The 11,398-nt window shown below is 39.2% G+C and overlaps 1 protein-coding gene across 1 annotated transcript; it reads left to right on the forward strand.

The window, feature by feature from the left end:
- The first annotated feature begins 766 nt into the window (after positions 1-766).
- On the forward strand, positions 767-5,588 carry LOC113275610 (serine/threonine-protein phosphatase 2A 65 kDa regulatory subunit A beta isoform-like). Its single transcript, XM_026525147.1, has 13 exons — positions 767-1,008; positions 1,213-1,629; positions 2,260-2,506; positions 2,605-2,717; positions 2,970-3,049; positions 3,250-3,391; positions 3,502-3,582; positions 3,813-3,917; positions 4,118-4,300; positions 4,384-4,476; positions 4,725-4,864; positions 5,011-5,077; positions 5,176-5,588. The coding sequence occupies exons 2-13, from the start codon at positions 1,237-1,239 to the stop codon at positions 5,293-5,295; spliced, it is 1,764 nt and encodes a 587-aa protein (XP_026380932.1). The 5' UTR covers positions 767-1,008; positions 1,213-1,236; the 3' UTR covers positions 5,296-5,588.
- The last annotated feature ends 5,810 nt before the right edge of the window (positions 5,589-11,398 follow it).

Genomic DNA, 11,398 nt, shown 5'->3' on the forward strand with positions numbered 1-11,398 from the left:
CTAGCTACACTAGTCAGATGCTTGTGAAACTGAAATATACATTGTTTTATGTACTATTCATTTTAATCGTATAAATACTGATTGCTTGTTGTTATATTTCAGGTTTTAGATAACTTCATAAAAGCTAATTGCTTAAACGTGGTAATGGTCTCGCTGGAACTGGAGTTGACGCTGAATACACAAGTCAGATGCATGTGTAACTCTCAGTTACACTAGATAGACACATATGTAACTCTCAATTACACTAAACAGATGCGTGTGTAACTTCTAGTTACACATGCTAAGAAATTATTGTAAATGAATATTAAAGTAATAACTTTTTTTTTTGTGTTTTTTTTTTGATGTCTATTTATTTGCATATATATACAAGTGTAACTTTGCATTACACATATCATAAGGATGTGTAACTTCTGGTTACACATGCCATATGCATGTGTAACTTCTGTTTACACCTTCGCACTGTATTTTAATAATTTCGGGCCTAGATTTAATAATTTTGGGCCTAGATTTAAATTTTATTTAATTATGGGCTTGACAATATGCATAAGGATATCAAGGTCTTTTAAAAACTCGGGGCCTAGATTTAAACTTTTTTTAATTAAGGGCCTCATATTATGGGTTATCCATGGATTGGGCCTGAGCCTAATTTCCCCTTTTGGTTATTGGTTATTGTATGGCTAACCTTTCCATAAAAAAAAGAAAAAAAGGAACTCTTTGCCGATGAATCTCTTTTCATCTCATATTAAAGGAAAAAAAACAATGTCCCTCGGAATACACCATCCTAGCCGCTGTTTGAAATGGTCGATGATTGATTATTTAAGGTCAGTTTTTCTCTCACCCGTGGGTGAACAAAATCTGACTCGAGTTCAGATCTTCATTCATAGTTCCAACGTAAGAGCTTTCTTCTTCTTTCTCGCTTCCCCCATTCTAATCAGATCCACCCGAAGATAAACTTTAAACCTCATCTCCGATCAGAAATTTTCATTTTCAGAAAGCCATTAACACCAGGTCTGACTCAATCTCTCTCTCTTAACCTTTCAAGTTCCATTTAATGAACCTTATTGTTTATAAGTTAGGGTTTTCATAAATTAAGGTTTCTCATAGATCTCAAGAATCTTCATTAATACTCTAACGAAAAACATTCTTAATTTTGACTCACGTTTCTTGATTTTGACTTACGTTTCATGATTTTGACCCAATTTTGATTTCCAGGTTTTTGTTTGAGAGAGAGATACAATGGCTACGATGGATGAGCCACTGTATCCAATAGCAATATTGATAGATGAGTTAAAAAACGAAGATATTCAGCTTAGGTTAAACTCGATACGTAGGCTATCAACGATTGCACGGGCATTAGGCGAAGAAAGAACAAGAAAAGAATTGATACCGTTTCTTAGTGAAAATAATGATGACGATGATGAAGTGTTACTTGCAATGGCTGAAGAATTGGGTGTTTTTATACCGTATGTTGGTGGTATTGATTATGCAAATGTGCTGTTGCCACCATTGGAGACACTTTGTACTGTTGAAGAAACTTGTGTTAGGGACAAAGCTGTTGAGTCGTTATGTCGAATTGGTGCTCAAATGAAGGAGTCTGATTTGGTCGATTTATTCGTTCCTCTTGTCAAGGTAAATTTTTCGATTTTTTGTTGAGTTTATGTTATGTTTTAAGTGGACTTGTCTATATCATTTGGTAATAGTAGAATAGAGAACAGAACACGAAACTTAGTATAGAAAACTCTTGGAAGGAGATAGTAATGGAAGGTCTGAAGTAGTAGTAAGCCAAAGGAATTAAGTACCGTTGTGCTATCTCAGCTCTATAAGATTTTGTTGCATGGAAGAGACTTCTTTTGCCTCTTGAGGAAGAAGAAAAAGAAGTGCTCCATTGTTGGCCGAAATGTCATTGGTTTAACCCTGAAAACCAATGTCATTCTTGTAATGGGTGTAGAATAAGTGTTTATCTGAGTTTCTTGTTTAAAAGGCCTGTTGTTTGAGCCGTTTGCACAACCATGTTTTTTTGCTCACCTATCTTTTTCAAGCGATAATCATGGCTTTAATAATATCTTAAATATTCGGTCATGTAGATCATTTGAAGTTTGTTAGTTCATATTGGAGAGGCTCTCAGTATGGCTTATGTTTTAAATGGTGACCTTGCTTCATTTATGATGTCACAGTTTAATGTTTTTCATCAAACACATAGGTTATTTATCAAATCCCTCAATGACTTCTGTTTGAACTGATTATAATTTCTTACCTCAGAGACTGGCAGCTGGTGAGTGGTTTACAGCTAGGGTTTCATCATGTGGACTGTTTCACATTGCTTATCCAAGTGCCCCAGAGGTTATGAAGACAGAACTGAGGACTATATACAGTCAGCTGTGTCAGGATGACATGCCTATGGTGCGAAGATCTGCCGCATCAAACTTGGGAAAGTTTGCTGCTACTGTTGAATCTGCCCATCTGAAGACAGATATCATGTCGATTTTCGATGATCTGACTCAGGATGGTATGTTAATTTGTGCTATACATTGTAAGGTGTGATTTTATATTATATTGGTAAAGCAGAAAGTAACAAGGATTTGCTATACAACAACCCTTTTATAGATCAAGATTCTGTTCGGTTATTGGCTGTGGAGGGTTGTGCAGCACTTGGAAAGTTGTTGGAAGCGCAAGACTGTGTGACACATATTCTCCCCGTCGTCGTGAATTTCTCACAGGTAAACCCATCTGATGCAACTGATTCTATCGTGCTCCTTCAGTCTTGGGGCATCTTCTTGTATTCAGTTTTGCTGGGAAAAAATATATATCCCTCAATTTCCAACTTCCAGGACATCTGCGAAAAACTGCTTCTGAATGTGTATTGTTGTATACTTAACTTTTGTCACATCCGAGGGTTTAATACGTTATTTAGATATTGTTGATAGTATTATAGTTTATTATGCCTCTTATTTTCTTCTTTTCCCGAGTAGGATAAATCTTGGCGTGTTCGTTACATGGTGGCAAATCAATTGTACGAGCTTTGTGAAGCTATGGGACCTGAGCCTACCAGGTATATGAAAGTGACTCACTGTGTTGACGGTTCTTCAAACTTAGCCAGTTCAAAGTTTTCGCAAAATGCTAATGGCCCTTCTTTCATAAATGCGGTCATGCACATTTTGGCACATTAGAAGTTTAAGTACTTCCATATAGTGATTTTCCTCTTTACTATTCACCATATATCTTGACTTGTGGTAAATGTGATATTTCAAGGGTGGACTTGGTTCCTGCATACGTGCGTCTGCTTCGAGATAATGAGGCAGAAGTACGAATAGCAGCTGCTGGAAAAGTAACCAAGTTTTGCAGAATCTTGAACCCACAACTTGCAATTCAGCACATTCTTCCCTGTGTGAAGGTACGCTTGCTTCGTTAATGTTCCAGGTCTCGTTAATGGCATGTGGTGTACTGGTGGTGCTTTCATATGTTTTCTCATAACTCATCACAAGTTGATATTACTTTTTGCAGGAGTTGTCTACAGACTCTTCCCAGCATGTGCGCTCTGCCTTGGCCTCAGTGATAATGGGAATGGCACCAGTCTTGGGAAAGGTGAGAAGTAAATACACAAAACATATCGTAGTTATTCATCTTCTAGAGCTTGTCTACGACCGGCACATGGAACGGACATCGATTTTGTATAGAGCCTATAATTAAACCAAATTGGTGCAAAGGCCCATATGGATTCAATGTGTTTGGTCTGTTGACGAAGCTGCTATTCTACTGCTTCTTTGGGTGCCAGTAGTGCAGATTCTAATAAATATCTGTGTCAAAATTTTCAGGATGCAACAATTGAGCAACTTTTACCTATATTTCTTTCTCTACTGAAAGACGAATTCCCTGATGTTAGGCTCAATATCATCAGCAAGCTTGACCAAGTGAACCAGGTTTGTACTGCATTTACGAAAGAAATCTTTAAACTAGTCTCGATCTGGAGTGTGCTCTTAGACTTGAGAGAGTTTTTTGTTATAGCATTTAGTTGCTAATCAACCGTCAACAGTGCTTAGCTTTTGCATCAAAAGAACTCAGTTATAGGCAAGAAATGGCATTTTATTCACTTGCTATTTTGCTTGTCTTGTCTTTGCAGGTGATTGGAATTGATCTATTATCACAATCGTTGTTACCTGCTATTGTTGAGCTAGCGGAGGATAGACATTGGAGAGTCAGACTTGCAATAATAGAGTACATACCTCTATTGGCAAGCCAATTGGGTGTTGGATTCTTTGATGACAAGCTAGGTGCTCTATGCATGCAGTGGCTGGAAGACAAGGTTAGCTTAGTTCATTTCGAGAATAAACAACTAACACATGCAGTACAAATGAAAATAATCTAGTGCCTATATACCTGTTGCAGGTGTATTCTATCCGAGATGCTGCTGCTAATAACTTGAAGCGCCTTGCAGAAGAATTCGGCCCTGAATGGGCAATGCAGCACATAGTTCCACAGGTTTGATCTTAATCCTTGATATATGTTTCTTACTTAGTTTAGTATGAACAAGCCAGGCAAACAAATTTTGTTTAAAGTTATTGTGTTCGATTTTCACCCCTATCGGTTGCTAATAAATTGGTAAAACATCGAAGAAGTGTTTTGATGTCCTGTGGGTAATTATAGTGCTATCAGACCACTCATTTACATGTATGTGTTTGTTTCCTCCTTGCTCTTCTTCATGTCTTAATGAGTTTGATTCTTTACAGGTACTCGAGATGATTAATAACCCACACTATTTGTACCGGATGACTATTTTACAAGCAATTTCTCTGCTAGCCCCTGTCATGGGGTCAGAAATTACATGCTCAAAGCTGCTTCCTATTGCAATCAATGCATCAAAAGATAGGTAAGCTATTAATTATGAGATAGAACAGTGGTTTAAGAACGCCTTTGCCTGTTGCCCTGCTCCTGGTCACAATATCAGATGAATGTTGACTCACATTTTGCGTGGACAATTTTCTTGAATATTTCTGACAATGTCAAACTTCACAGAGTACCAAACATCAAATTCAATGTTGCGAAGGTTTTGCAGTCGCTCATTCCCATAGTTGATCAATCTGTACGTACACATAATTTTTATGTTGTTTATGAGATGGTAGTATTATTATCGAATCGTTTTCCTATTGTTTATGCGACGGTGGTATTAATATCTTGCAGGTGGTCGAGCAGACAATACGTCCCTGCTTGGTTGAACTTAGTGAGGACCCTGATGTGGATGTCAGGTTTTTTGCCAGCCAAGCACTTCAAGCTAGCGATCAAGTCATGATGTCTAACTAAGCACACTTCTCACTCGATATATTAATATTTTCTGCTTTTGGTCCCTCTTTTCTTTTTTCCCTTCCTGTTTTTTTCCTCCCATTTTCATTATGTTTTGTGTGCGTTAATATTTTCATATTTGTATGATTACTAACCTGTACGAACTTGTAATTAGCATCATTTGACGCTAAGTGTTATATTAGATTTCCCAGCAGTTGGTGTGCATTTTTCTTTTTGGCATAAAAAGTGAACATTAACATTGAAACTAAATATTGTTTGAGAGGGTTTATCTAATAATGATCATTGAACAGGTACAGCAGCAGTTCGCCTACTGAATTCGCGATGTCTCCCTAAAATACCGTTAAAAACCTAGTACAGTATTAAATATCAAACTGTACTCGACAGTAAGCAATCCGTGATCTTCTGTGCAGATATTGAGATATCTCCTACCAGCTGAACTTTCGCAAGCTGGTAGTGTTCAGCTCAATGAATTCCCTTGAGCACATAACATGTACATTAGCGAGTTCTTTATCTCTTGGTTGGCGGATGCTTTGCTGATACGAGGTCGCTTGCACAATTTCAGCAATCGTAGAAATTTTACCTCTAATTTTTTTCTTTATTATCTAGTACTTTTGATGCTTAACTAATGTTTTGATGCGTGAAAACGTCAATCCCTAAATGTCAATCCGAGCTTGCACACTTCGGCAACTCAACTGCCACACATTACTTCACTCTATCAACTCGGAAAAGCTTCATGGATTCTTGCAAAACTCCCCATGCGTGTCTCCCATTAATGAATCGATCTCGTATAAAGACAATCAAAAGAAGAAGAATAGAAACTTTTCTGAAGATTCACAGAAGACCTTCTTCTCTTTTACATCCACATCTGTTTCGAGCAACTCAGAAAACCTTTTCAACAAAGAAAAAGAAAAAAATCATAGCTTTACATCCAAAAGCTCAACAACCCATCATTTGAGAAAAGATAGCAACCTTTTGAATAATCAGATCCACCAAAAAGACTCAGGAAAAAAGCCATCTTTACCAAAAAAACTAAAAGATCTCCATATCCTATTTTCCAGCTGACTGATAGGATGCATAACCTGATGCAGTCCCACAATGAACACAGCCTGGCACTAAAAGTGGTTGGAGGGTTTGAGGATTTTTCGACGTTCAAAAGAGCTTGGAGTAACAGGATTTTCCCGATACAGATCCACCATATTGAGACTAATGCAACGTTTCAGGTAATTCAATTGTCTCTGAAGCACAAAACTGATAAAGAGTTTATACTTGCAAACCAACCATGGATAGCGGGTCCACATGTAATACTTTGTGAGGATTGGAACTTCTTTGTACAACACCCCCTTAATTGTTTCAAGTTTGCTCCGTTTTGGCTACAAGTGCTTAATTTACCTAGACTCTTCATGGATGAAGAGGCAATTAGAGACATCATTGAGCATTCAGGAACAGGAACTGTGCTACAAATTAATTTAGAGAGTTCTCCACCTAGAGCTTTAGTCATGATGGACCTGAATAAACCCTTCATGTCGGGTGTGATGCTAAGTTTAGGTAAAGGGGTTTGGGTGCAGTTTGCTTATGAAGGGATACCTGTGTTATGCTTTGTCTGTGGTTTCCCGGGTCATGTCTTTAGAGAGTGCCACAACTCCAATGGATTGAACCAACCTTTGCAACATAGGAAGTTCTCAGACTTTCCATATTCAAAACTTAATGCAAAAATGAAGGCTTCAACATCAAGAGGAACAAGATTCAACTGCATGCAAGAATACCGCACTACTTAGACACTAATGGGAGAATCATCTGCCACAAGAGCGGAGAAGACAAAGGAAGAAAGTTTGGATGCTCGTAAGGATGCTGAAAAAACACAACAAAGCACTATTGAGGCGGGCCAAATAGTACCAAAGGAGATGACTCAAGAAATTAGGGTATCTGAGCCGAAAAAATCACACAACACAACTTCATTCCCATAACAGTTATCGGAAGAAATGACTCGGCGAGGGATTGCATGGAACCCGATAAACCAGCACAAGAAACCTGACACTTCCACTGCCACAAGCCAGACAACTAAGCTGCCACAAGGTAGCAATAAAGACTGTGCCCATGAAAATTGCTCTGAAAAAGCACCAGAGAAGATAAAGAATGTCGGGACAAGTACCGAGGAGAAGGACCCATTGTTGGCCAGTCAACCCTACCTGCCACGCCAGCCCAAGATGCCACGTCAGCCCAGCCTGCCGCGTTAGCCCAGCATGCCACATCGGCCCGGCCTGCCACGTTAGGAATGCCTACAACGTTTGCCACGTTGGCCGTGCCAGCTCAACTGCGCCTTGGATCGCCATCACAGAGGAAGAATAACCAGCAACAAGCCCATTCTATGATCAAGGCAAAGCCCATTAACATAGGAAAAGGAATAGCAGCTTCAGAAGAAGCCCAAACCACTGAATCTGGATCGGTGGATCAGATACTACATCCACACCCAGAACCTTCTCCGCAACCTAAATCAAAACCTGGTATCAATAGAATGTTAACTTTCTTTAACCCTGAATATACTAAAGTTCTTTTGAATGAAGTACAAAACAGGGGCATGCATGTGACATTGCTAGTTCACATGGTGAAAGGCAAGCCGGAGGTCACAGTTACAACTTCTCCTGCACCAGTCTTGAGAACTTATAAAAGAAGGATAATTCGAACACCTACAAGACTACCATAACATTTGATGCTACCTAACACTCCTGAATTTGCGGCTCAACCACCTCCAGCCAAAATCCGCAGATTTTCCTCCATTGCACAGTTGGAACTGCAACACACCACTAAACCAAAAACACCAGCTTTTGAAATACCAACTGAGAGACAAAGAAATCCAGGGAGTGCAAGGAACATCTTTCAACAAGCAAGGAACGCAACTGCTGCTGATCAAACAACATTCCCCAAGGACAACTCACAGATAGAGCGAAACAAAGGAAAAGGCAACAGAGTTAGTTTAACCTCATTCAATCCAGCTTGGAGATTATCCTTGGATGCAAGGACTGTCGCTGGAGCAGAAGACAAAATTGCGCATGGTGTTGGTCTGAACCAACACACGCTTAGGCCATGAGTTACCTGGCTTGGAATTGTCAAGGCATTCACAATGCCTTCACGGTTTCTAAATTACGTGATTACACACGTAAATTTAGACCTTCTTTGTTGTTCTTATCTGAAACTTTAGCGACTGTGTCGCATATGACTTTTTTGTGTACTTCGTTAGGTTTTTTTGGTTCTTTCTCTGTTCCTTGTGTAGGACATAAAGGTGGCCTCTGCCTGATGTGGACATCCCACCTTAATGTCTCAGTTTTAGTTGCTAATCAGAATGTTATCCATGCCTACATCACTCCAACTCAACCTCAGCTCGCAGCACCTTGGATGTTCAATGGTGTCTATGGACCTCCACAACCTACTCCAAGAACTGCAATGTGGACAATTTTTGACAACATGATTACTCCACCAACCATCCCATGACTCCTTATGGGAGATTTCAACGAAATTATTGATCAACAAGAAAATAAAGGAGGGAGGCCTGTTACTAATGGTCAGGTCAGAATGTTAATTAATTTCATAAACTCACATGGCCTTATTGATATAGGATTTCAGGGAGACACTTTCACCTGGACCAACAATCAAACTGATGGCAACTTCATCATGGAGAGACTAGACAGAGGCCTTGCAACAACAATGGCTAGATATTCACCCACAATCACTGCTCAGACATTTACCCAGAATAGGATCAAACCATGCTCCACTTCTGCTAAATGAAAAAGCATTTCCAAGATGTCGTACAAAAAATTTCCGAGTTGAACACTTGTGGTTTCTCCATCCACAAATGAAAGACGTTGTGATCACAGCCTGGCAACAACACTTTGTGCATGAGCAAGCAACTTCGGTGGGGCAGAAATTACTTACAAGAATGAAAGAAACTGCCATAGCCTTACAACATCGGCCCAAGCAAACTTTTGGTCACCTACCAGAGCTCCTCAAAGAAGCGGAATTTCAAATACAATTGGCTCAATCAAAATGTGCAACAACCACAGGCACTGAATTGATGTTTTGGCTACAACAAGAAAAGGAGACTAGAAATTCACACCTAGTGGTCTTGCACTGTCATGATGAATACTGGAAACAAAGAGCCAGAATTGGGTGGTTGAATAATGGCGATCTCAATACCAGATTCTTCCATACAAAGGCTACAATTAACAACAGAATCAACCATATCCACCTGCTCCAGGATGCAAACCAAAGATGGGTGTACAACCAAAGACAAATAGTTACAATGATGACACAACACTACAAACAACAATACATAACAGAACCAACAAGAATAAACATGGTGCTATTTGCCAATGTGACACCAAGAATCTCTCATTTTCACCGAGAACAGCTCATGAAGCCTCCAACCAGTGAGGAAATACACAAAGCACTTCAAAGTATTGTATCTGAAAAAGCTCCTGGGCCAGATGGATTTACAAGTAAGTTTTTCAAGAAATTTTAGGACACAACCAATTCTCAAATTATAGATCTAGCGACCATTTTTTTTTGAAAAAGTGGAACTTGAAAACCCACTGAACCACACAAATATTACTCTCATACCAAAATCTGATAATCCAATTTCGGTGAATGAGTATAAACCTATTGGCTTATGCAATGTGGTTTATAAGATTATTTACAAACTTTTAGTAGATAGACTGAGACCAATCCTACAATTCATGATCAGTCCATACCAGAGTGCTTTTGTACCTAATAGAGCAATCCATGACAATATAGCCATTGCCACTGAGTTATTTCATCATATCCGTTCCACTCCACCAACAAAAAATCCAAAAAAAATTTCCATGAAATTAGATATCAAGAAAGCACATGACATCCTTGATTGGGGATTTATTAGGCAAACACTATGCTCTCTGGGTTTTCCAGCCAAGTTTGTGGAATATATCATGCTTTGTATAACTTCAATGATGTATGTTATCAACATCAATGGAACTCCACAAGGCCACATCAAGCCAACAAGAGGACTCAGGCAGGGAGACCCCTTGTCCCCTTACATCCTCATCATGTGTGCTGAAATTCTATCCACCAACTTGGCAATTTTGGAAAATGAAGGCAAATTGAAAGGTTTAAGCATTTCGACGAACAACCCGCCAATACTTCACTTGATGTATGCAGATGACCTGCTTATTACCTGTACGGCAAACAAGGAAACTTGTGACAACTTGAACAAAGTTTTGCACATCTACTCCAATTCAGCAAGACAGGCAATAAACTTACAGAAATCAGTAATCATACATCACCCGAAAACATCTCCAAGTGTTCAACATTGGCTGACCCATATGTTCAACATACCAACAACTGCAAACGCATATAAATACTTAGGTGTGGATTTCAAGATTCGAAGAAACTCATCCCCAATTTTTGCTCAGCTTCTCCAAAGACTGGAAAGGAAAGCCAAAGGGTGGATGGAAAAATGTCTCAACCAGGTGGGAAGATGGCTACTCATAAACACAAGCCTGATCCCTACAACTAATCACATTATGCAGACCCAGCTACTACCGGTCCATGTTCACCAAAAAATAGACAAGATTGCCAGGAATTTTTTTTCTGGGACATGATAAGGCAACCAGAAAACTGCATATGGTTGGCAAAGAGAAGCTACACTTACCAATAAAACAAGGAGGACTGAGAATCATAAATGCAAGGAAACACAATTTTGCACTGTTAAGAAAACGGGTTTGGCAAATACATGACAAACCAAACACAATCTGCAATACAGAACCAAATACATGGGCCCGGACTCGATCCTGAGAAGAATTCCAACTCCATTAGCAGCAGTCAGCCCTGCATGGAAAAATATAACCAAAATTGCTCACTTTGTGCAGGAAAACTATGCGATCTATATTGGAGATGGAAACTCTACCACTTTCAAGGACAAGTGGATACCCATGCATGCAGTTTTCTAAGCTTGGGAAATATGGACAATAATTTAGTAAGTTCTCTAATGGTGCCACACTCTTTTAATTGGAACACTGAATTGTTGGATCAGATTTTCCCCACAAGCATTAGTAGTGCGATTCGAGCCATCCATATT

This window comes from Papaver somniferum, chromosome 4 (assembly GCF_003573695.1).
Source record: "Papaver somniferum cultivar HN1 chromosome 4, ASM357369v1, whole genome shotgun sequence".
NCBI classification, from domain to species: Eukaryota; Viridiplantae; Streptophyta; class Magnoliopsida; order Ranunculales; family Papaveraceae; genus Papaver; species Papaver somniferum.